Below are 27,404 nucleotides of genomic sequence, written 5' to 3' on the forward strand. Positions count from 1 at the left end.
AGAAATGAGTATTTATATAAAGCATTTTTTCCTGCTAAAGTAAATTTATTTAACTTTTTTTTTTTTTCTCTGAAAGTGGACTGGTAGCCCAACTCTATGCTGCATGATTGTGCATGTGTGATCTACGAATGTGCAGATGCATGCAGGAATGGCAATTCGCCAGTCTGTATCACCAGTGCGCAGGTTTCTCTCCAATAACTGGCAACAATAGGAAATTTTAGAAGCGAACGGGAGGGGCATTTCTAAGTGGGAGGAGCTATGATTAGGGGGAGGAGTCATCATTCTTAAACCCACCCACCCTAAAAGTTAAGTCTAGATCCGCCACTGAGGGCAGCTCCAGCTCCCCCTCGTTTAGATGCTGCTAAACTTGCAGTGTGTGTTCCAGTCTCTCCCCCTGCTCTGTGGCATGGGGGAAGGGCTGTTTGCTCAGGGCTGCTAGAGACAGACTCATCATGCGGCACCCGGCTGGCCACTGTGTCTGCTCCCGCGCCGGCCGGCACCATGCGGCAGTGCCATCTATCCCTCTCGCCCCAGACCAGTTTGTGCATATGTAATGAGTGGCATGACGTCATTCCGCTCCGCCGCTCATTACATTTACAAGATTGTTATCATGTGGCACTACGGAGGAGGGGAGAGGGGAGCACATGTCAGCAGCAGCGCAGCACTGAGCATTGATTATCACTGTCAATGACAGACAGTGATGTCAGTGTAAATCACGTACTGTGCGTATGTGTAGGGCCGGTCCTGCCCTGCCCTGACCCCCGGCCGGGCCCTTCTGACCCTCGGGGCCCCATACGACTGTCCCCTTTGACCCCCCTGTTGCTGGGCCTGACCATCAATGATTTTGAATCATCAATGGTCAATGGCCATCCCTAGGCATAGTCATATACCTATTCTGTACTAGCTAAAGGTGTACCCGTAACAAGTCCAACTTTCGTTTTACAACTTCTCAGATATCTATATCCTGGCCTGCAAATTCATCACTTCCCTGTGGACAAGTTGCAGTTTTTTTTAGCTAACATATGCAATGCAGATACCTAATTGTAAGAAAATGAGGAAACATTACTTTTCAAAGAGGACAATGTCAGGTAGCCACAAGGTCTCAGAAGGTACTCTAATATAAGTAATTCCACCATAGTCTTTAGGATTCCAGTGCAATTTTAAATCCACCCATTCCTAAGGGATGAAGCAAAAAAATGAGAATAGTAATAAATAATATTGTTATTTACTTACACAACATGTACAAACTGCCAGTATGTGACAGAGCACTGACAGCACCGGTTTGTTTTTTCTCAGGTATAGAAGTCTACTGAAGGAATAGTAAAAGCTTAACCTGAAAGTACTTCCTGTATAGCAATTACAACTTTGGCCAACAAATACAACTAGCATAACTCAAATAACTAACATTCTGTCACTAAACATGAAACATTTTTTTGCTTTTTTAGAAAATGAAGTTTGTGCTGTTGCTCTTTCATTACAGTGGTTTTGGGATCTCTAAAAGGATATTGGGTAATTTTAAAAAGAGAACCTTTCGCATACATGCTAACACTCCTGACTGTGTAGTGGAGACATGAGTCTACTGCTACTTTACCAAAGTATTATTGTAAACTAACCTGTTGTGATGACGGGTTGCGTATGCTTTGCCGGCGGCTGGGATTCTGGCGGGGGCGAGCGCAATGAATCCCCTTGTGCTCGCCTCAGGTTCTGTTCCCACTCTATGGTTGTCATGGACACCAACGAGTGGGAATAGTTCCTGTTAGTCAGCATGCCGACTGTCTGCATTTTTAGTGGTCGGGATTCCGGCATCGGTATACTGATGGCAGCTATGCTGTTAACTACATGCAGTGGAGGGCACCATTTTGGTAGCCGAAACAATGTTCATGATTATAAATCCTAGTCGTGAAGGGTCTAAATTGATAACTTACACTAGTCAACTGTGTTGCTCGAAATCGAGCAAAAAAAAGTATTGGCTGTTCAACATTGCGTTCATCTAAAGTTTACTGTATCCCAAAATTTTACTGTATACTGAAAGTGAAAGAAAATAGGATTTTAATACCTACCGGTAAATCCTTTTCTCCTAGTCCGTAGAGGATGCTGGGGACTCCAAAAGGACCATGGGGTATAGACGGGATCCGCAGGAGACATGGGCACACTAAAATACTTTGACTGGGTGTGAACTGGCTCCTCCCTCTATGCCCCTCCTCCAGACCTCAGTTATAGGAACTGTGCCCAGGGGAGACGGACATTTCGAGGAAAGGATTTTTGTTAAACTAAGGGCGAGAGACATACCAGCTCACACCACAAACACACCGTACAACTGGATTAGCAGGAATACCAGATAACAGTATGTACTAACAACAGCAACAAGCTGAATATAACTGATACACAACCTTTGTGTAACTGAAAACAACAAGTATCAATACAACTGCAAGGAACAGTCCGCACTGGGATGGGCGCCCAGCATCCTCTACGGACTAGGAGAAAAGGATTTACTGGTTGGTATTAAAATCCTATTTTCTCTTACGTCCTAGAGGATGCTGGGGACTCCAAAAGGACTATGGGGTCTATACCAAAGCTCCAGACCGGGCGGGAGAGTGCAGACGACTCTGCAGCACCGATTGAGCAAACATGAGGTCCTCCTCAGCCAGGGTATCAAACTTATAGAACTTAGCAAAAGTGTTTGAACCCGACCACGTAGCTGCTCAGCAAAGTTGAAGTGCCGAGACCCCTCGGGCAGCCGCCCAAGAAGAGCCCACCTTCCTGGTAGAATGGGCCTTTACTGACTTCGGCAACGGCAACCCAGCCGAAGAATGAGCGTGCTGAATCGTATTACAAATCCAGCGTGCAATAGTCTGCTTGGAAACAGGATTTCCAATCCTATTGGAAGCATACAGGACAAACAGAGCTTCCGTTTTCCTAACAAGAACCGTTCTGGCGACATAAATTTTCAAAGCTCTTACGACATCAAGAGATTTTGGGACTGCCACAGCATCCGTAGCCACAGGTACCACAATAGATTGATTTATGTGAAACGAAGACACCACCTTCGGCAGAAATTGTTGACAAGTCCTCAATTCTGCTCTATCCACATGAAAAATCAAATATGGGCTCTTATGAGACAAAGCCGCCAATTCTGACACTCGTCTGGCAGACGCCAAAGCCAAAAGCATGACCACTTTCCAAGTGAGGAACTTTAACTCAACCTTTTCGCAAAGGTTCAAACCAGTGAGACATAAGAAACTGTAACACCACTTCAAGATCCCACGGTGCCACGGGTGGCACAAATGGAGGATGGATATGCAGCACTCACTTCATGAAAGTCTGAACCTCAGGAAGGGCGGACAATTCTTTTTGAAAGAAAATAGATAAAGCCGAAATCTGCACTTTGATGGAACCCGATTTCAGGCCTGCATCCACGCCTGCCTGCAAAAAATGGAGGAAACGACCCAAGTGAAACTCCTCCGCAGGAGCTGCTTTGGTTTCACACCACGACACATATTTTCTCCAAATACGGTGATATGTTTTGCCGTGACCTCCTTCCTAGCCTTAAGGAGAGTGGGGATGACCTCCCCGGGAATACCTTTCCGAGTTAGGATCTGGCGTTCAACCTCCACGCCGTCAAACGCAGCCGCGGTAAGTCCAGAAACACGCAGAGCCCCTGCAGTAACAGGTCCTCTCTTAGAGGAAGCGGCCAAGGATCTTCTACTAATCCTACTTCTCTACTACCTCTCCTCTTGATCCTTTACCCTCACAAATAAGTAAAGCTCTGTCTCTGGTGCTCATCCCTACCTTAACTAACATCTGTAATCTCTCTCTCTCTCTACTGGTATTTTTCCTTCACTCTTCAAGCATGCAGTGATTACTCCCATTTAAAAAAAAGAAAATTCTGACCCTAATGCTCTCTCAAACTACCGCCCTATCTCTCAGCTCCCTTGTCTCTCTAAGCTACTTGAGAGACTTGCCTACTCTCGACTCACACACTTTCTTAACTCATACACTTTGTTGGACCCACTTCAGTCAGGCTTCCGTTCCCAACATTCCACAGAGACAGCACTGACTAAAGTGGTTAATGATTTGGTCACTACGAAGTCTAAAGGCCACTACTCACTACTTATTCTTCTAGATCTATCTGCTGCTTTTGACACTGTAGACCACTCTCTTCTCATACAGACACTACAATCCCTAGGTCTTAAAGACACAGCCCTTTCTTGGTTCCTATCGTACCTATCTAATCGCTCCTTCAGTGTTCGCTTCTCTGAATCTACCTCCTCTTCGCTACCTCTTTCAGTTGGAGTACCGCAAGGCTCAGTCTTGGGTCCTCTGCTTTTCTCTATCTATACCTCATCTCTTGGTAAACTAATCAGCTCTTTTGGTTTTCAGTATCATCTGTACGCAGATGATACTAAAATCTACCTATCCTCCCCTGACTTGTCCCTATCTGTACAGGACCGTGTCACTGAATGCCTTTCTGCCATTTCATCCTGGATGACATCTCGCCACCTCAAACTGAATATTTCAAAGACAGAGTTAATTATATTTCCACCGGCCAATAGTAGGTACCAACCTGATATCTCTATCACTGTTGAAAACTCGACTATCTACCCTACCCCACAAGCTCGCTGCCTAGGTATCATCCTTGACTCTGATCTGTCCTTTGTTCCCCACATTCAATCTGTCTCAAGATCATGTTACATGCATCTAAAAAACATATCCAAAATACAACCATACCTTACACAAGACACTGCTAAAACTCTAATCCACGCTCTCATTATCTCCCGCATTGATTATTGCAATAGTCTCCTAACTGGTCTTCCCAAAACGAGACTCTCACCACTACAATCCATTCTGAATGCAGCGGCGAGGCTTATCTTCCTCGCTAGACGTTCATTGTCTGCAGATCCACTCTGTCAGTCCCTCCATTGGTTACCTGTACTCTACCGCATTCAATATAAAATACTTTTACTCACACACAAGGCCATTAACCAAACTACACCAACGTACATCACTTTGCTTATCACAAAATATCTCCCAACCCGACCTCTTCGCTCTTCACAAGACCTGCGTCTCTCATCCACACTCATTACTCGCTCCCACTCACGACTGCAGGACTTTCATCGGGCTGCACCCACTCTGTGGAATGCCCTACCACGCACAATAAGACTCTCCTCTAGTCTCCAAACCTTCAAGCGTTCCCTGAAAACTCATCTCTTTAGGCAAGCGTATCAAATTCCAGAACCACCCAGATAACTTTCCTAAACCTTCCTATCAAATTGCATCCACTCTGTACAGTCCACACATATTCTCACATGTCTTCTCATTCTATGCAATAGATAGCACCTTTCCTTGTGTACATATGCCTATTTCCCTATAGATTGTAAGCTTGCGAGCAGGGCCTTCCTACCTCTATGACTGTTATCACCCAGTTTGTTATTGTTATTTCAAATTGTAAAGTGCAACGGAATTTGCTGCGCTATATAAGAAACTGTTAATAAATAAATAAATAAATACTAGTAATTCCTGAAGATCCGGATACCAGGCCCTCCGTGGCCAATCTGGAACGACGAGTATTGCCTGAACCCTTGTTCGTCTTATAATCTTCAACACTCTTGGAATGAGAGGAAGAGAAGGGAACACATACACCGACTGAAACACCCACGGAGTTACCAGGGCATCCACTGCACTAGCTTGGGGGTCCCTTGACCTGGAACAATACTTCGGAAGCTTCTTGTTGAGGCGAGACGCCATCATGTCTATTTGAGGAATTCCCCAACTCCTTGTCACATCTGCAAACACAACTTGATGAAGAGCCCACTCTCCTGGATGGAGATCGTGTCTGCTGAGGAAGTCTGCTTCCCAGTTGTCCACGCCCGGAAGGAAGACTGCTGACAGAGCGCTCACGTGTTGTTCCGCCCAGCGGAGAATTCTTGTGGCCTCCGCCATTGCCGCCCTGCTCTTTGTTCCGCCTTGGCAGTTTACGTACGCCGCCGCTGTTATGTTGTCCGACTGGATCAGGACAGGAAGACCCTGAAGAAGGTTCTTCGCTTGCAGGAGGCCGTTGTAAATGGCTCTTAACTCGAGAACATTTATGTGGAGACAAGATTCCTGGCTTGACCATTTTCCCTGGAAACTTCTTCCTTGTGTGACTGCACCCCAGCCTCGGAAACTTGCATCTGTGGTCAGCAGGACCCAGTCCTGGATTCCGAATCGGCGTCCCTCTAGAAGGTGAGAACTTTGCAGCCACCACAGGAGAGAAATCCTGGCCCTGGAAGATAGTCTTATTTTCCGGTGCATGAGCAGGTGAGACCCGGACCATTTGTTCAGCAGATCCCACTGAAACACTCGGGCATGAAACCTGCCAAACGGAATGGCTTCGTAAGCCGCAACCATCTTCCCTAGCACATGAGTGCATTGATGAATCGATACTCTTGCCGGTCTCAGAAGCTCCTTGACCATGGTCTGTATTTCCAGAGCCTTGTCCGCCGGAAGAAACACTCTCTGTAGTTCCATGTCTAGGATCATGCCCAAGAAGGGCAGCCGAGTTGTCGGGACCAACTGAGACTCTGGCAAATTTAGAATCCAACCGTGATGTTGCAGCACCGACAGGGAGAGTTCCACATTTCTTAGCAATTGTTCCTTTGATCTCGCCTTTATCAAGAGATCGTCCAAGTACGGGATAATTGTGACCCCCTGCTTGCGAAGGAGAACCATTATTTCCACCATTACTTTGGTGAAAACCCTCGGGGCCGTGGAAAGCCCAAACGGCAACGTCTGAAATTGGTAATGACAATCCTGCACCGCAAATCTTAGGAAGGCCTGATGAGGAGGATTTATCGGGACGTGTAAGTAGGCATCCTTTATGTCGACTGACGCCATAAAATCCCCCCCTTCTAGGCTGAAGTTCACAGTTCGAAGAGATTCCATCTTGAACTTGAAAGTTTTCAAGTATGGATTGAGGGATTTTAGGTTCAGAATCGGTCTGGCCGAGCCGTCCAGCTTCGGCACGACAAAGAGGCTCGAATAGAACCCTTCCCCCCGTTGGGATGGGGGAACCGGTACAATTACCCTCTGTTGACACAGCTTTTGTATCGCAGCATTTACTACTTCCCTTTCTGGAAGAGAGACTGGTAAGGCCGATTTGAAAAAGCGGCAGGGGGGGCATCTCCTGAAACTCCAGTTTGTACCCCTGGGACACTATGTCTAAGACCCCGGGATCCAGGGCTGATTGAAACCAGACCTGACTGAAGAATCGGAGACGGCCCCCCACTGGTACGGACTCCTGTAGGGGAGCCCCAGCATCATGCGGTGGACTTGGTAGAGGCGGGGGAGGACTTTTGGTCCTGGGTGCCAGACACGGCAGGTGACCTCTTTCCCCTTCCTCTACCCTTTGAAGCGAGGAAGGATGAACCCTTTCCTTTTTTGTATTAATTAGGCCGAAAGGACTGCATCTGATAATGGGGCACCTTTTTCTGTTGTGCGGGAACATAAGGAAGAAAAGATGACTTACCCGCAGTAGCGGTAGACACCAGGTCCGCAAGGCCATCACCAAACAAGACACTACCTTTAAAAGGAAGAGCTTCCATAGCTTTCTTGGAGTCGGCATCAGCATTCCATTGATGAATCCACAGCGCCCTCCTGGCCGAGACCGCCATGGCATTGGCTCTTGATCCCAAGAGGCCAATATCCCTCGCCGCATCCTTTAGGTAATCTGCAGCGTCCTTGATATAACCAAGAGTCAAAAGAATGTAATCCTTATCAAGGGTATCCATATCAGAAGCTAAATTATCAGCCCACTTAGCAATAGCACTACTCACCCACGCCGACGCCACAGCAGGTCTGAGTAATGCACCAGTAGTAACGAAAATGGCCTTCAATGTCGTCTCCTGCTTGCGATCCGCCGGATCCTTGAGGGCAGCCGTGTCAGGAGACGGAAGTGCCACCTTTTTGGACAATCGGGATAGAGCCTTGTCCACATTGGGAGACGACTCCCATTTCTCCCTGTCGTCAGAGGGGAAAGGATATGCCATAAAAATACTCTTGGGAATCTGCCACCTTTTGTCAGGCGACTCCCAAGCCTTTTCACAAAGAGCGTTCAGTTCATGAGAGGGGGGAAACGTCACCTCAGGCTTTTTTCCCTTATACAAACAAACCCTCTTATCTGGAACAGGGGGCTCTTCAGAAATATGCAAAACATATTTAATAGCCACAATCATGTACTGAATACTCTTAACTACCTTTGGATGTAAACAGGCGGAACTACCGCCAGTGCAACCAGCGCGTTGCACTGGGGCCCGCCACTGTCTAGGGGCCCAAAGCAGCGCGGCATGTAATGAGTCAAACTGGCTCATTACATGCCGCAACCGCTGCCCGCAGCACACAGCCGCCGCCGTGGACAGGAGAGGAGCAGCGGCTATGGGGGTGAAGGAGGAGGAGGGAGGTGGAGGAGGGAGCCGCAGCAGCGCACTGTAATTGGTAAAGGCGCTGCTGCTGTCCCTTTCCTTCCCCATAGGCTGTCCTCCGCCGCTGTGAATGCTGGGAAGCGCATCCCAGCATTCATAGCGGCGGAGGACAGCCAATGGGGAAGGAAAGGGACAGCAGCAGCAGCGCCTCCACCAATAACACAGCGCTGCTGCGGCTCCCTCCTCCACCTCCTCTCCTGCTCGGGATCATCATCTGCTGCACGAGGAGCCTGAGCCAGCGGAGACTGTAAGTATATTTTTCTTTCTTTCTTTCTTTCTTTCTTTCTTTCTTTCTTTCTTTCTTTCTTTCTTTCTTTCTTTCTCTCTCTCTCTCTCTCTCTCTCTCTCTCTCTCTCTCTCTCTCTCTCTCTCTCTCTCTCTCTCTCTCTCTTTCTTTCTTTCTTTCTTTCTTTTCTGTCTGCCGTTATGTGTAAAAAGGGGGTCACTGTCTGCTGTTATGTGTAAAAAGGGGGACGCTGTCTGCCGTAATGTGTAAAAAGGGGACGCTGTCTGCTGTAATGTATAAAAAGGGGGGCGCTGTCTGCCGTACTGTGTAAAAAGAGGACGCTGTCTACCGTAATGTGTAAAAAATGGGATGCTGTCTCCCGTACTGTGTAAAAAGAGGACGCTGTCTGCCGTACTGTGTAAAAAGAGGACGCTGTCTGCCATACTGTGTAAAAAGAGGACGCTGTCTGCCGTACTGTGTAAAAAGGGGACGCTGTCTGCCGTAATGTGTAAAAAGGGCACGCTGTCTGTCGTTATGTGTTTAAAGGGGACGCTGTCTGCCGTAATGTGTAAAAAATGGGACGCTGTCTGCCGTAATGTGTAAAAAGGGGACGCTGTGGTACTATTTTGTGGCCACACCCCTTCCCCACAAAGCCATGCCCCAATATTTTTTGGAGCGCCTACCGCGCGCACTGCCCGTTTTACATGGAGGTGGGGGGGCTTCTATGCCGTTTCTTGCACACAGTGACGGCACTGTTGCTAGGTATCCATTTCTCTTGCCCTGAGCAGGTCCCCCTCACCAGATCCTCTCCAGGGGTGAGGGAGTGGACTTGGATGGGATGGGGGGGCCCAAAGCATTTTGTCGCACCTGGGCCCACCGCTCGCTAAAGTAGCCTCATTGAAATCGACACTGGAATCAGAGTCTGTGTCGGTATCTGTATCTGCCATCTGGGTAAATGAACGTTTTTGTGACCCTGAGGGGGTCTGTACCTGAGACAAAGCGTCCTCCATGGATTTCCTCCATGTTTGTAGACAATAAAGCCACATTTGCATTCAGTGTTCTCAACATATTCACCCAATCAGCAGTCAGCTGTGCCGACAGAGTCATTCCCAAATCTTTTTCTGCGCCCCCAGTAAGTTCCTCCGGGGAGGAACACTCAGCCTCAGACATGTCGACACGCAGTACAGACACACCCACACTCACACCGGCCAAAGAAAGGGGACAGACCCACAGGGAAGCCTGTAGAAAGAACACAGAGGGAGTATGCCAGCTCACACCCCAGCGCCCATATACTACAAAACAAATAATATATGTTGTTTGCGCTGTAAAATATAACATATAAAGCACCAAATTGCCTGTGCCCCCCCCCCCCCCCCCGTTTTGCTCCGTTGTTACTTGTAAGGAGCTTGGAGGTCCAGGCCAGCGTCTCTGCAGCGGCTGTGGAGAGATAAAATGGTGCTGGTAAGCTGTGCTGCTAAGCCCCGCCCCTTCCCGGTGCACTGTAGTCCCGCTCAAATTTGAATTTATTTATACTGGCGGGGGTATCGTATATGGTGCCCGGGCACCGAATATGCCTCTTGCCAGTGAAAAAGATCCTCAGTAACTGCTGCCCAGGGCGCTCCCCCCAGCGCCCTGCACCCTGTGAGTGCCGTTGGTTTGTGTGTGGGAGCATGGAGCGCAGCGCGACCGCTGCGCTGTACCTCCGTTACTGAAGTCTTCTGCCGTCACTGAAGTCTTCTGTTCTTCTAATACTCACCCGGCTTCTGTCTTCTGTGAGGGGGGTGACGGCGCTGCTCCGGGTACAAGCAGCTAGGCGCACCAAGTGATCGAACCCTCTGGAGCTAATGGTGTCCAGTAGCCTAAGAAGCAGAGCCTTTGAACTAAGAAGAAGTAGGTCTGACTTCTCTCCCCTCACTCCCACGATGCAGGGAGCCTGTAGCCAGCAGGTCTTCCCGAAAATAAAAACCTAACCTAAAGTATTTCAGAGAAACTCAGGAGAGCTCCCCTAGTGTGTGTCCAGTCTCTCTGGCCACAGAATCTAACTGAGGTCTGGAGGAGGGGCATAGAGGGAGGAGCCAGTTCACACCCAGTCAAAGTCTTTTAGTGTGCCCATGTCTCCTGCGGATCCCGTCTATACCCCATGGTCCTTTTGGAGTCCCCAGCATCCTCTAGGACGTAAGAAAAAGAACTAATTCTATCATCTGAATTTAGGGCAGACAAAAATTGACAAGGGATTCGCTGCAATTTGCTTTCGCACCCCACTCAGTGCTTTTTTTTGGGGAGGGGGAAATAATGACAAGTTATTCCTCAACAACCTGACCACTTATACCCCTTTCACACAGCCATAAATTCCCTGGGTTAAAACACATGAACGCGCATCAACCCAGGAAATTTCTTGGTGTGAAAGGGTACAGGGACAAAAACCCGGGTTTTCTGTCCCCGCATTTCAACCCTGCAATCGACCAGGGTTGGTCCTGGGATCGTCCCTGGACCCTGGACAGTGTGAATGGTGCAGGGACATGTCCCACCTTCCCGGGTTGCCTATACTGATGCTGATTGGCTATTCAGGGCACTTCCTGGTCTTGTGTCTTTTCTGAGACGCCCATTTTCAGAAAATGCAGGGCCATCCCGGGTTCAGTATGAAAGGTGCAGACCCGGGATGTTCTGGCAAAAAATGCTGGTGTGAAAGGTGCCAACCCAGGAATGTCCCTGCATGAGCCCATGGCAGAATTCCCGGGTTTTGCCCCTGCATTTCTGGTGTGAAAGGGGTATTATCAAAATTCTGCACTACTACTTCACACATCCTATCAAATGACACCTGAACTATCAAAATCGGTGTCGTCATTGCAGAGTAGCTGCTCTCACAAAAAATTGCTTAGATGATTAAATATATAGATTATTATTAACAATGAATAAGTCCACAAAATGACTGCATACAGTATATGCCTTACAATGACCTGATTCTGACCATTTTGGCTGTGTGTTCTTTGTTTGTAATAGGAACCAGCCCAAACTGTCTAGCCAGGGGCTGGTTTCCACTCTCATGGTAACACCAAACTCATCCCCACTCTCTTATAGTGGAAACCAGTTTAGGCATACCTCCCAACTTTAGAGTTCCCCAAGGAGGGACACACGCGCGGCGAAGCCGCGCGCGCTCCCAAAAATGGGGCATGACCTACAAAAAGGGGGCGTGGCTTCACGGGAGGACCCGCGGTCGCGAGCCACGCCCCGTTTTCGTCACTGAGGGGGCATGCCCAGCGCTCTGTGAGCCGCTGGCATGCCCCCTCTCCCTCTGTCTCCAGTGAATAGACGCTGTGCGCATGCGCACAGCGTCTATTCACCGCTGCTCTGCTAAGCAGGGCAGCGAGACACAGAGACTCCCAACTGCCCCCCCCCCCCACCGCGGGACACTGCGGCCCGCGGGTGGGACAGCGGGACGGTCCCCCAAAAACGGGACTGTCCCGCGAAAATCGGGACAGTTGGGAGGTATGGTTTAGGTTGTACTGTATATTGCTGGGGCTGTGATAGGAATGACAAACATTCACCATCCCCAGCATCTGATGATTACAGGACATGGGATGAACACTGCCTGTTATGTTTAATTAGTTTTGAAATAAAGGACAATTTACTCATACCCTTGTGATAGCTAATACGCCATAGATTAAGCACAGAAAAAGCGATAGCCAGCCTTTGTTTCCTCTCTTAAAATCCTATTTAGTTTATTGCAAACATATAGACGGTAACCACCAAATACTTAGTGTGGCCGGAGAGCCCCCAGCCACGAGGCAAATGGCCGCCCTGGCACTGAAGGGGTTAATCCTTAGTGCCCGGCGCCATTTGCCAAGACAAAGGGGCTCTTGGCGCCAAATTTGCATTGCGGGCGCTAGGCGCCGTGTTTTATAAATGTATAAAATGTATTTTTATGTATTTTTAAATGTGCCGTGGTCCCGGACCCCTCCGGAGACCACGGCAGGGAGGACAGCCCCCGGCGCGCTCAGCAGAGTGTGCGCGCCGGGGGAGAGGAGGCAGCCTCTGACCGCCGGAGTCCGGGAGCTCCGCTCCCGGCAGCGGTCAGTGTAGCCCCGGGCGCCCTGGAGTGTGCGCGCCGGGGAGAAGGGTGAGCGCTGCGGCTGGGAGCTCGGCTCCCGCTGCAGTGCTCTATGTGAGAGCCGCCGCTGGGGGCCGGGAGCTCTGCTCCCAGCGCCTCAGCACAGCACGGGTGGCCAGCCGCAGCAGCCGGGACGGACGTCCCGGGCTGCTAGGCGGCGAGGGGGGTGCGCTGCAGCCCGGCTCCCCGCCGGACGCTGCAGCGAGGCCAACAGACAGGCGCCGCTCATGGGGGACCGGGCTAGCCGGCTCCCTAGCGGCGTGGGCACATTAGGCGGGCCAGCAGGATGGTGAGCGCTGGGGTCCGGGAGCTACGCTCCCGGCGCCTCAGCGCTGAAACAAGCCAGGGTCACGGCGGCCGGGACAAGTGTCCCGGTCCGCCGGGCTTATGGTACAGGGGGGTGCGCCGCTGCGTGCGGCGAGGCCACTGATTAGTGCCACCCTGGGGGGACAGGGAGAGCCAGCTCCCTGGAACCCCAGAGGCAGAAAAGCAGGCTGGAGGATGGGGGAAGCCAGCCCCATACCTCCAGCACACAGAGAGCCCTCGCAGCCAGGCTGCAGGGCTAGGGAAGGCACTGCAGTGCCTGAGTATGTAGAGCCTGTGCAGGGTATATTTAACAAAGGGAAATGTACAGTGTGATTCAAAAATGTAATGTATTTAAAGATAAAATGCACTTACTTGATTGTGTGTCCCAGGAGGGGGGAATCCATAGCTGTGCAGGCTGATGGATTCTCCCAGACCTTTTCCCTAAAAACGGAATGCATTCCCATCCAGCCTCACAGTTCCAATAGGGACAGGGAGAAAGAGAAGCAGCTCAGCTATAGAACAAGCTGAGGGGTTTCTTGGAGCTCCATGGAGATCAGCCGTAGTGAACCAGAGACCTGGACCGGGGAGCCAGGCTGCCCAGCTCTGGAGCCCAAATCCAGGCTGCAGGCAGTGAGAGGGGTCCCGGGCAGGTTTCTGGAAGTCAGTTTAGGAGGGAAAAACTTCCCCCCAGCCAGACTGAACGGCACCGTGGGAGTAGCCTGCTCTCCCAGATGGGAGAGACAAAGGAGACCGGCCACTCCCCACTGTCCATTGGGGACAATGTTAGGTGTGCATGAGTCCAGAGCATGCACAGCTCATGGGTAAACATTGATTGGTTGTACACCACAGGGCGGGCTTACCCCCTGTGGTAGAGGGTCTTGGAGAGGGATAAAAGGAGGGCAGTTGGCCCATAGGATTGTGTAGTTATACCATCTTATTCTGCTGGAACATCTTGCTGTATGCTGTTGCCCCTAGCAATAGGGAAGAGTTCTCTTTAGAACTATATTTGAGCAAATAAACATCTTTGCCTCAAGACTGCTTCATCTTGTGACCAACAGGGTTAGGCCAAACCTAGCCCCGTTCTCCGGCTGTCCAGGGAAGCACCTGACGTCTCCAAGCTCCGCCTTCCGCCAGCTACCGGTAGAGGCCTAGCAAGTGGCTAGTGGGGATTCGTCGACACCACGCAGGTGTGGTAAAGCAGTGCGTCGGCACATACAGAGCAGAACCGTGGTTCCAAACGCCACGGCAGGTTAGGAGTTTGGTGGTGGCAGCGAGAACCCGCCCACAGCGCAGTGGGTGGAGTCAGTAACAGGCGGTTACTGACGGTAAGCGGGAATCCCCTATGTGGTCAGGCCTCGTGCGGCTTGACCTTCCATTCAACGGGACGCGGAAGCTGCGAGTGCTTTCGTACGGTATCGTCCTGTCACACTTGATAAAGAAAATAATTTTCTCTTTGTATATTTACAGAGATAACAGTCTGAATTCAAATGTTCAACCTCCCTCCCGCCCGCAATTGCACCGTCCGGCAGCTATTTAAATGTTGCTGCCGACGGGTGCGAGACTGTCATTTCAGCTCACTACCCCTGGGGCTAGCGAGCTGAAATGTGCAAAAAGTGACCCGTTTGGGTGCCCAAACGGCACTTTTTGGATCGCGCCCATTAGTTTAGTCTGTTTTAGGTGCTTTGCGTGCCTAAATTAGTCTCTAATGGGCGCGATCAGCGAGATAATGGGGGACAATTGCGTATAGCCCAGCGATCTTCCGTCACTTTAGACGAGAGATCGGACGTGACAAAACAATTGAATTCTCCCCATTATTTCTGAGATTATATCTAAAAGCCCTAGGGGCTGGATTTCATTGAGGTTAAATGTCTGTTTTCAATTTATTTTCTCCATATTTTTACAGATGACAAATATTGTCGTAGTAAAGGTACATTGTATAGACTTCAGTGTCTATTCATTATCCCTTCATTTCTACATAAGTAGGTGAAAATTAAGTATCAGGGCCATTAATTCTAAAGGTAATACAGGAGATATCACGGATAACTCCTGTATTACCTTTTAGTCCCTATATGGTCCGGAATCGCCAAATGATAGTGGGGGGATTAAAATCCATCAAGCACTGAAAATACTACATTTTCAGAGCATGACATGCAGGAATCTATGCTATTATCTGATTGCACTCATTCCTGTACCGTGCTCCTTCCCTATGGACAGGCAGTGGTGCTGAGAGAGGGCATAGGGTACAAATTACCCGGGCCCAGGTCTAATAGAGGGGCCCACGCTGCTGGGTGCTGAGCTAGTGTGTGGCCACGGTGGCAGTTAAAATACAAATTTTCTGTATTTTTTCTAAGGATGCATGGCCACGCCTTGTGTGATTATGCCACACCCCCTTAAAATTACCTGGGCCCAGCCAGGCTCTCGACTGCCCTGTGGACAGGAGGTCTGGGTTGCAAAAAGGGATCCTTTTCGGATCCCTTTTTGCAACCCACTGTCAAGTCAGACATGGTAGAGGTAACTTTCACTGCTACCAAAGTGTTAGAGATGGCGTAGGAGTCTGGACAGATGATTTTTGGATCATCTGCCCCAGCACCTGAGCAATGTTGAATTATTCAGGTGTTTTAGTATCCACCGCCGAGGGACAGTGCTTATAGAAATTCAGGATGTTTGGGAGGTATGCAATAGAAAGGAAATGGAGATCCCATTGGCATACATGTGAGGTCATTGGCGGAGCTGGGAAGTGGCAGTAGCATGCAAGCAAAAATGCTATGTAATCATTGTGGGGCAGGACAGCAATGAATAGATTGCAATCAGGTAATTGAAAACAATTTGTACAATGTAAAACAAGTACTATGATAATATGAAATATAGTATGTTGCAACATATCTATAAATCAATAAACAAATATTTTTCCAAAGTGCTCACTTTCAAAAGTCTATTGTGCTAAATGGGTTAATGAATATATAAAAAGATAAAAATTTTATTACCTGTCTAAGCCACACATTTGTGGTCATCAGTTGTTTTTTTTCATCCTGTCAGGAAGATAAATGAGAAGTGGAATTAGCTCAGGAGGGATACTGGAAAGTGAGCATACATTACATAACTATGTGAGTGATACTTGCATGCCTTTAAAGCTGCCACTTATTGTAAATAAACTCAGTTGTTAATCGGAAATTGTGGAAACAACAAGTAACAGCATTTTTTCCATTCATTTCTTATAGAATATGAAACAGAGCAACAAGGATTTGTTGCTATTAATGACCATGAGGCTTCATTTACAGCTTTATAGTGTGCAGTGGTGGCTGCTGCCCGTGGGCTGACTACGCAGTGCGGGGGAGGGGGGCAGGCAGTTGACAAATATCAACATACATGTAATGTATGTATTTTGGAGGTCATTCTGACCCGATCGCACGCTGTAGTTTATCGCAGCGTTGTGATCGGGTCAGAACTGCGCATGCGCCGAAGTGCACCGGCGAATGCCAGACGGCCAAAGGCCGTTGCTACACTACGATCGCCTCTGATTGACAGGCAGAGGTGGTCGCCGGGCGGGGGGGGGGGGGCGGAACCGCAGAGTTTGGCCACCGCTTCGTGGGTGTGGTCCGGCCAACGCAGGTGTGGCCAGATCGTGCGGGGGGGCGGGCCACAGCGTGACGTCATACGCAGCCGCTGCGGGCCCGTGAGCAACAAGTAACTCCCGGCCAGCACGCTAAAGCTGCGCTGGCCGGGAGCTACTCCTAAAGTGCAAAAGCATCGCCACTGTGCGATGCAGAGGTGGGGGGGAGGCCGGCACTGACATGCGGGGTGGGATAGCCCTGTGCTGGGCATCCCCCCGCATGTCTATGGTCATGATCGTAGCCCAGCAAAATTTAGCAGGGCTATGATCAATTCGGAATCACCCCTATATCTGCTGGCTGCCTTACCCCGGGAATCCTAGCCTCCGCTACATCCGGGGCTCAGAATTCGGCTTCACTTCTCCTTCCTCTATAAGTCTGCCCCCAGACTCCTGTGAAACTAGCCAATGACAGAGGCGGGCTTATAGAAGAAGGAGCAGTGAAGCCAAATGTTGAGTTCTGTGTGCAGCGGTAGCTGTGAAATGCAATGTGTGGTCGGCGCTGCAACCCATGGGCAGCAGCCGCCACTGATGTTGTGCATACTTCTCTGATAGTGAGGAGCCCACGCATGTGCAGAACAGGTCCTGCGTCATCGCACAGAGTGCCCCATGAGTTGCAGCCTGATTTAAAGACTGCAGCCGTTTGGGGGCATGGTGGGGGCGGTTCTGGACTCCATTCCAGAAAACAGGGATGAGTCACTCCTCTTTTCTGGGAGTGCTAAAGCCTATGTCTGCTTATTCAAATGCAGACTTCCTTGTCTTGGCTACGGAACTGCGAGTGCCAGTTTGAGTTACTCAGATGGCCGATGGGCTGACAAATGATCCGATACAGGACTCTGATCGGTGAGGCAGTCAGGAGACGTCTTTTTTTCCTTAGACACCTGCTGCAGCATTAGCATGTTTCCATACCGCTGCTGCTTACAAAGATGCATCAGCGCTGTGAACTGCGTCCATCTCAGAATCTGTCCCATGTTTGTGATGCAATTGTTTGCTATATTGTACATTCGAGCCTTACTTTCAAGGCCACTTCCTCCACACTTGCTTACTCTCCCAGAGCGGCCAGGAGGCTCCCGAAAAGAGGGCAGCGCTTCTGGCCTTCTGGAGGAATGGACAAGTCTCCTGGATGCACACTACCCCCTCCTGAGAAGTGTGTGGGGAGGGGAGGGGGGGGGGTCTTTTGTTCAGAACATTCATTTGTGAGTAGTTTTTCAGTGCTTATATTGTAGATTAATTTAAAGAGCTATGTACACCATTTTGCAGCCTAGAAGGAGCTGCCTGTCTAATTATATTATTAGGAAGACGTTCATCAGGAAGTGACTGTTTTCTGGTGATTTTAATTCCAGCAGTGGCCATTGTCCACTAGTCCAGTGATGGATTTTACCTAGGCACTGCCTTCCCAGTGAGTCAGTGAGTCTGGGCTTTACTGGCAGTGGCTTCCCATTTTCTCCCCCATGGGACTGCCTTACCGTCACCTCTACCCTGCAGCCGATGCAGTCCCTATTGCGCATGCACCAATCCTGGAGCCTGCCAGATTTACTGTGCAGGTGCCAGGACTGTGTATGGACAGCAGCACAGGCAGCCCCCTCATCCAAGAGGATAGGAGCCGCCGTTGGTAAATACATATAGTTAATCCCACATCATCCTGGCTGTAGACCCTCTGTATACTGACTGACAATCAGTTAATAACTGGTTACATCTTTCAGCACTGATTTTCACACCAGTGGTTTCGACCACGGTGATTCCTGAAACAGATCTACGGCTCTTTTTCTAGGTAGTAAGTAGCCGTGTGGCGTTGTCAGGCCGGGTGAACTTAAAACATTTATACGTCTTTTCTTAAGGTTTTGCGGTGGCGCAGGCGATAATACAGCAACAACAGAGTCATTGTACGCCTCTGCTTTTAAACGGTCTAGGTACATTCTAGTTGACGCATTACTAACATGAACATCCGGGATCACCCATAGTACCCAGGCCACCAACACCCGTTAATAACAATGAGACACACCCTGTTTTTTTTAGAATCTATTGATAGATTTGAAAGACATTACCCCAATTTCAGGGCATCTGAATACCATCATCATTTCAGGTTTGTCAATCTGGACAGGGTAACATCGTTTGTAGACGCTGTGCGGTCAATACACAAAGCTATACAGGCAATGCTCGATGATTATATGCGTAAATTGGATCCTAACGACCGCTTACAGTTAAGGCTTGAGGGTGGTGGACTACATAACGCCATCTATTCACACCGTAAACCGCACGAGGCATTGGACTCTGTCAGTTTTTTGAATCAGATAACAAATATGCTGCAAAGTAATGCTGAATGCTTATTTGGCGGTGATGAGTTGAAATTCGTAATCTCCGTTTTCAAGAATCGTGTAGGGGGCGCTCTTACAGGCAGGCGACTACGTAGAATACCCCACAGCCTTATTATTGAGAAACGCAGATGCTGGTTATATGATTTCAATAACATCGGTAACAACCTGTGTCTGGCCGCTAGCCTCTGCAAACTTCTGGACAAAGATAATGCCACGGACCACATGATCCATAAAAGGGCTCTAGAGCTTCATAAAGCTTTGAAGCTACCTCTTGATAAAGCGCTCGGATTTAGTGACATTGCTTTTTTCGAAAAACACTTAAGCGTGAAAGTTAAAATACTTTATCACAACAATAATTCTTGGCATTATTTTTGCGCAGACAGCCAGTACGATGAAATTATTTTCATATTATGGCATAATGACCATTTCTATGGTATATTAGATATTAAGGCATTTGTAGGAGCCCGTTTTTTCTGTGCATATTGCCACACAGCGTATCACCACAGAAATAATCACACTTGCCTTTTCTTTTGTAAAGCATGCCTCAGGCAGGATTGTGTTGATACAGGAGATGCTGCTCTAAGGTGTTCCATGTGTAGAGTGTTCTGCAGGTCAACTGTATGTTTAGAGGCGCACAAATCTCTAGCCTTGTCTCACAAGATACAGTGTCTAAACAAAATCTATTGTGATAAATGTGGCAAGTTTATGACCCCCAAACACAAATGTGAAGGAATGATTTGCCCCATTTGCAAGACAGTAGTTGCAGGTTTTGCAGGTCATTTGTGTTACATACAAAACATAAAACCCGCGAAACCCACTTAGAATTAAATTTTTTATGATTTTGAGTGCAGCCAAGAAAGCAATATTCACGTGCCAAATTACTGGTACGCTGTAACACTAGCGGATGATGAATCATGCGAATTTAAGGGTGTTATTTGTATTGAGGATTTTGTAAAAACATTCATGAGAGCAAAATTTGAGGGGTACATATTCATAGCCAATAATGCTGGTCGTTATGATGCGTACTTTTGTTATGCAACAGCTGATTAAGGAGAAATTTAAGATCGATGTGCTGGCTCAGGGTGGTAAACTGTTGTGTGTAACAGTAACAGATTTAAAGATAAGATTTATCGACTCTTTAAATTTTTTGCCTTTGCGACTCAGTCGATTACCAAAAGCGATGGGTTTTGAGGTTCCAAAGGCCATTTTTTTTTAAACATTACATTTTTTATTGAAGAGTTTACACACATAAATAGGGAACAGAATAAACAGATAGGGAAACACAGGGGAAGTCCGGAATGATTACCTTAAACAAACTTAAATAACGCACAGTCTAAGGGTATACAATTGGTTACATCGAACGTACAGACACAAGAAAAGGAGAAAGCTCTAAAAGAAGACATGAAGAGGACATAACTAGTTTCACTGCATACTCGTAGAGATCATTCTAGGAGAGGTCGAGCACGGACATGTCAATTGGAGAGCTATATACTGTCTGCCTACCTACTCTACTTCTATAATCAGACCATCCCAACCATTTCATGTGGATAGAGTTAGCCGATGAGGAGTACTTAGCCTCCGCAGTTTCAAAAATGAAATGTTTGTGGATCTTATTTTGGATGAGCTCCAAGGTGGGAACACTCTCAGATTTCCATAACTGTGCAATAGCAGCTTTAGCGGCTATCAGAATATGCCCCAAGACATAACGTTCACCTGCGGAGAGGCGATCTACGTATAAGTGAAATAGCACCAGAGCTGGGTCCATTGGGATGCTGAGCCCCAACACCATGCCGGCCATATTTAAAACTTCTCTCCAAAGTGGTTGTATACAAGGACATGCCCAAAAGACATGAAAGATATCCCCTGTGGAGCCGCATTTCCTCCAACATGATTTAGATTGGGAGGGCCAGATTCTGTGCTGTTTGGCGGGGGTTAAGTAGGCCCTCTGTATAAGCTTGTAAAACATTTCTGAGTGGTTAACACACTTGGAGACTTTAAAACAAGACCCAAATATACCATCCCATTCAGCCTCAGTAAAGGACCTGTTCAAATCTCTTTCCCATAAAATCTGAGGTTTCAATTTCATCTGGGGGCCGTTTGTCATTTGAAATTGATACCATCACGTAATCCCATATTTATGCGAGAGTGTCTCCAGTCGGCTGACAATGTAAGCCGGAAGAGACAGTTTGTGGAGATGTGAGGGAGTACATGAGTGCAGCCAACTTCTCACCTGCAGGTATTTAAAGAAATCCTGAGTCCGAATCCCAAATCTCTCTTCTAATTGAGAGAAGGACATCAAGACGTCCCCTTCAAATAATTCGCCCACGGTAGTGAGTCCCTTCCTAGTCCACTCCACTAGGGAAACATTTGGGATCAATTACATAAGAGCAGTTAACGACAGGCAGGGAGCGGGTAAATTAAGCTCTTCTGAAGAGAGTACTAATTTATGCCAGGAGTCTATGGTCGTTTTAATAGACTTGCAGGATTCGGCCCTACTCCGAGCAGCGGGCAGTGGTAACCAAAACATATCAGGGAGAGAAACAGCATCTAAGCATGAGGCTTCCAGAATAACCCAAGGCTTCAGACTTGTGGTGTCAAACCAGTCCCTAGACTGACTTATCAGACATGCCACATTGTACTTTTCTATACCTGGGAAAGCTACCCCACCAGACAGTTTAGGCCGAACAAGAGTCTTCTTAGCAATTTTTGGTCTAGACCCTCCCCACACATATCTGGTCAGGACCTGGTTAAATTTATTATAGAAGTGTCTGGGAAGGGGCCTTGGTATAGCGCGAAACAGATACATTAATTTCGGCAATAGAACCATCTTAGCAGCAGCAATCCTACCCAACCAAGACACCTCCTGCAACATCCACTCCCCAGTCAGCTCAGTGAATGCTTTTAGTAACGAGGCATAATTACACTCAATCAAGTTATCTTCACTGGTTAAGTTTATCCCCAGGTATCTCAGGGAGCAGGACTTCCAAGCATAGTTATATCTATCCTTCAACTTAGAGACCACAGCCGGGGGTATATGGAGTGGGAGGGCTTCAGTTTTATTTGTGTTTAACTTATAAAAAGAAATATCTGAATAGCTTTGAAGGACCTCATGCAAAACTGGCAAGGAAGCTTCGGGATCAGTGAGACATAGCAGAATATCGTCCGCAAACAAGCTAATTTTGTGAGAAATGCCCCCTATAACAGGGCCACTAATCGCATCCCGAGATCTAATGGAAGCAGCCAAGGGTTCTATTGCCAGCGCAAAGATAAGAGGGGATAGCGGACATCCCTGACGCGTGCCATTTGAGATATTAAAGGGTGAGGAAAGGCATCCATTTACAAAGACCCGTGCACTAGGGGAGGAATAAAGAGCCAAAATAGAGTCCAAGATCCTTCCAGAGAAGCCAAATTTGTCCATAGTTAATCTCATAAAATTCCAATTCAATCTATCAAAAGCCTTTTCGGCGTCAAGAGACAAGACTAGGAGGGGTTCTCTTCTACTGGCTGAATGCTCAATCACGTTAATCACCCTGCGGGTATTATCTGGTGCCTGTCTGTTCAGTACGAAGCCCACTTGATCAGGGTTGATAAGAGAGGGGAGCAGAGGGCTGATACGGTTGGCAATTAATTTGGCGTAAATTTTTAAATCCGTATTTAATAAAGCGATCGGTTTAAAATTTTGGACAGAGGTGGGGTTTTTTCCCGGTTTGGGAATGGTAATGATTTGAGCTTCCAGCATCTCTTTAGGGAAGTGGCCTGCCTCTGAGGCTTCATTGAACACCGACAAAAGCACCGGGGCCAAGCATTCCCCAAAGAATTTATAGAAACCGGCAGGATAACCGTCGGGACCTGGGGCCTTGTCACGATCCGGGTACTGAGACACCATTCTGCCTTCTGGATGTACATCCTCCATGGGCCTCTGCTGCCGCTCCTGTCTCGCTGACCGCCGCGCGCCGCTGGGCGCATGTGATTCTGCTACTGCGGCCTTCATCGCCATTGTTACACCTGTCCTATAGTACTTAATTCCCCTTCTTTGTGTGTTCATGGGCGCAGCCATGTTAGACTCCAGTCACATGACATTATTCCTCCTATCCACGGTGCTGGAGCCTTGTCATAATTGCCAGACCAATCCCTGCTATGCAGCAGGTATAAATATCCTGTCCCAGCTCCCAAAAGATTGTCAGTGCTTCCATTGTCATCTGTGATTCCAGCCTACAAGCTTCACTACAGACTTTCTCCTGCAATTCCATTCTGCAGTTCAGCCTGACTTCCCTGGTGTTTACACTCTGCAGTGTAACCCGACTCTCCAGTGTTAACCCTCTACAGTCTACTTTGGATTCCTGTGTTTGAACTTTTGCTTTTCAGTAATCATCCTTCATTCCTAAGTTCCAGCACACTCCAGCTTCTTTTCTCATCTTCCAACGAACCCCAGCTTCTTTACTGATCTTCCAGCGAACCCCAGCTTCATTTATTGTTTACAGAACTTTCCTCCATATTCCAGGTTACTGGTCTTTACCAATTGTGCACCTAATTATCACGTGTGACTTTCTATTATTCTTTTGCACGTTATTTGACTTTTTATTTAATAAAAGCACTTAAGGCATTTCCAGTTGTCGTGGTCATGCCCTCGGGCATTCATTGCTACGGTCATTACGCATTACGCATGTCCAGGAGTCACATATCTCCTCCTAAGTTCAAATACCCGTCAGCCCCTACAACTGAGGCTCCCAGTCACGGTCTACAGCCCTCAGTTGTGACAGGCCTTATCTGCTGGGAGGGAGTCAATAGCTTTTTCGACTTCAGCTAAAGTCCAAGGCTCACTTAGAGAGCTACAAGACTCCGGCAACAGCGAGGGGAGAGGCAAGTTGCTCAGAAAATTCTGAATATCTACGCCTGTAGGTTGGAAGGTAGAAGAGTCCCCCTTCAGATTGTATAGTTTGGAGTAATAGGATGCAAAGGCATCTGCGATTCCGTCTGGATCGTAGACTCTGTTACCCCTGTCCGAATGGACAAAGTGAATTTTTTCTTTAGCCTTCTTACTTCTCAGCTTCCTCGCCAGCAGTCTACCAGCCCTATTACCATAAACATAAAATTTTTGGTTCAGTCTATGAAGGTTGCGTTGAACCTCCGCTAGATAGAAGACATTCACCACCTCCCTTGCTTCTTTCAAAGACTTAAGAAGGGCCAAAGGCCATTTTCCACATTTTTTTAACACTGCCGCTAACCAAAATTACATAGGTTCTATGCCCTCAATAGAGTATTTTGGTGTACAATACATGTTAGCTGAAGATCAAGCAGAGTTTACAGAATGGTATAAAAACGCCAAACAAGTCCCATTCAACCTTCAGGATGAACTTGCATGCTACTGTAAGGAGGATGTCAAAATTTTACAAAAAGCATGTAGCTCTTTTAGAGACGCTGTTATAGCTATGACGGAACAAGGATATGTAATAACTAAGAAGAAAGGTGACGTTGTTGTTAAGAGACACATTGACCCCTTTCAACTGACGGCCCTGGCGGTGGTCTGCATGGCGATGTACCGATGCAAGTTTTTACCAGAAAATACCTTGGCGCTTGTACCGGGGGATAACTATCACAAAACTCAGAAGCGATATTCAACACCGGCCATACAATGGTTGATGTACATAGAACACAGAGAAGGTATAGAAATAAGACAAGCTTTACAAGGGGGTGAAAAGAAAGTTGGTAACTATCACCTTGATGGTTACGCCGTGATTAACGGCGTACCAAGGGCGTTTGAATTCCAAGGTTGTTTTTACTACGGCTGTGGCACATGTTACAACGGCGATGATAAAAACAAACTGACTAAAACGACCTACGGTCAACTGCAACACAAGACGCAAGTGAGAATTAACTTTCTTAAACTATGCGGTTTTCAGGCACGTGTCATTTGGGAATGCGAATGGAAAAAAATAGTATAGTCTGATGAGAGTCTACAATCTTTTCTGAAGGGTAAAGAATTACCCGAACCATTGGACCCCCGAGCAGCGCTTTATGGTGGTCGTACAAACGCCATAAAGCTGTATCACAAAGCACAGCCGGATGAACATTGAACACATTCACTGCTATGATTTTACCAGTCTGTATCCTTTTGTCAACAAAACCAAAATGTACCCAATAAAAAACCCACATATAATCTATCGAAATTTTGGGGATGTTACTAAGTATTTTGGTATTGCGAAAGTAAAAGTGTATCCACCACGAGGTCTTTTTTTTCCTGTTCTACCTGTTAAAATGCGTGGAAAACTGATGTCGCACATGTGCTGAGTCTGGACAGACAGAGCCTTGTGTCCATAGCGATGAATGCAGGGCAATCACGGGTACGTGGTGTACTCCTGAGTTAAAACTGGCTGTAGACAAGGGTTACAAAGTGTGTAAAATCTATGAGGTGTGGCAATTTGATGAACGATCTGACGATTTGTTTTCAGGTTACATTAAAATGCATCTTAGGGATAAACAAAAGGCTTCTGGTTATCCCGATTGGTGTACAGACTCTGAGAAACGCCAGGCGTATATAGACGCCTATCAAAAAAATGAAGGTGTGTCTTTACGACCCGATCACATAGAAATCAACCCCGCAAAAAGACAAATTTCAAAATTGTTTTTAATCTCCTTATGGGGAAAGTTTCGTCAACGTAATAACATGCCCAACACTTGTCTAGTGTCTGACCCCGACAAGCTTTTTGAATGTGCGTTTTTACCGCACTATGAGGTGTCTGCTTTAGACTTTATAGATGATAGTACCGCAATGCTTAATTGGAGATATGCAAAAGATCAAAGCTTTCAATACAAATATATTCATAGCTGCGATTACAACAGCGCATGCTGGGATTGAATTGTACAAACTATTGGATAGATTACAAGAACGTTGTCTTTACCATGATAAAGATTCTGTGATTTTTGTCAGCAGGCCCGGTGATTGGAATCCACCATTGGGTGATTATATAGGCGAGCTGACTAGCGAGCTGCCAGCGGGTGCCCATATAACCGAGTTTTTCTCATCAGGCCCCAAATCATATGGCTATGGTCTAAACAATGGAAAGACTTGTTTAAAAGTTAAAGGTATAACGCTCAACACATTAACTTTGAAAGTCTGAAAGACCTGGTCTTAGATTATCCTTTAAACCCCAAAGGCGACTATCAGAAAAAAATTGTGCTCAGTCAACCCGGTATAGTACGATTTAAAAAATACTGGCAGATAGAAACGCGCATGCTGCAGAAAACGCAAAAGTGTGTTTACCCTAAACAGAAACTTACAGATAACTTAACAACAGTCCCGTTCGGGTATTAGAATGGATGTCCGGTTACAACACCCCTTCTCATGTATTTTAGCAGGCCCCCCCAATTCGGGTAAAAGTTATTTTGTGAAAATGTTGCTGGAAATGCACCTACGCACATATCACATGTGCCTGATAATATTGTTTGGTTTTATGGCTGTTGGCAACCTATGTACGATCAGCTTTTGTGTGATTACCCAAGCATGCATTTTATAGAGGGTCTACATGAGACTTTTAACAACGACCAATTTTTTCCCCTTGATAGGATTAATTTAGCGGTTGTTGATGATCTGATGGAGTCAGCTAGTAATAATTCTGAGATTGAGAAAGCATTCACAAAGTATGTATACCACAGAAACCTCAGTATCATGTACCTAGTGCAAAATGTCTTCTGCCAAGGTAAAAAGAGCAGGACGATACATCTAAACACAAAATATATGGTCCTTTTCAAAAACCCACGGGATAAATTGCAGGTGACGACGCTGGCTAGACAAATGTACCCCACTAATAGTCGGTTCTTTCTGGATGCATTCCAAAATGCGACATCCACATCGTATGGCTATTTACTGGTTGATTTAAGAACTAATACGTTTGACAAATACCGTTTACGAAGCGGTTTATTTACACCGGATGAACCGGTGGCTTATGTCATTAAAAAGAGAAGCTCTAAAAAGCTATAAACGCACAACTTTTAGTCATTTGTCATAGTCCTATCAGCCGTGAACATGTCAGCCCGGATAAGCCGTAATTGGTCGCTTTTAAAGACGCTAATAAAGGCGACACTGACCCAAAGAAGTGGTATTTTATTCAACGCTTTAAACGATTTGGTGACTGCCATTTGTGAGATAGCCCTCAACATACTTAAAGGTAAAATACCATTGCCACAAAGACAGTTGAAGTACTTTAAAAAGAAGCGGGATCTTATAAAATCTCTTTGTAATAAGAAATGCACCATTGGTAAAAAGAAACGTTTGGTGAAACAATCCGTGGGATTTATTGGGTCGTTGCTTGGTTTTGCTATTCCATTAATAACAGGGCTTCTGACTAACCGCTGATGGAATACGCTGAGAAAATGTATCTGGTGCCCC

General features: G+C 47.2%; 1 protein-coding gene across 1 annotated transcript in view; it reads right to left on the reverse strand.

Moving 5' to 3' along the window:
- CHRNB3 (cholinergic receptor nicotinic beta 3 subunit) overlaps window positions 1-27,404 on the reverse strand; it is an 80,208-nt gene that overhangs the window by 14,759 nt on the left and 38,045 nt on the right. The window contains exons 3-4 of the mRNA XM_063919491.1: window positions 16,081-16,125; window positions 1,067-1,176 (exon numbers count right to left, since the gene is read on the reverse strand). Of these exons, the coding sequence (XP_063775561.1) occupies window positions 1,067-1,176; window positions 16,081-16,125 (155 nt within the window). The remainder of the gene's footprint in view (window positions 1-1,066; window positions 1,177-16,080; window positions 16,126-27,404) is intronic.

Source organism: Pseudophryne corroboree, chromosome 1 (assembly GCF_028390025.1).
Source record: "Pseudophryne corroboree isolate aPseCor3 chromosome 1, aPseCor3.hap2, whole genome shotgun sequence".
In the NCBI taxonomy this organism is placed as follows: Eukaryota; Metazoa; Chordata; class Amphibia; order Anura; family Myobatrachidae; genus Pseudophryne; species Pseudophryne corroboree.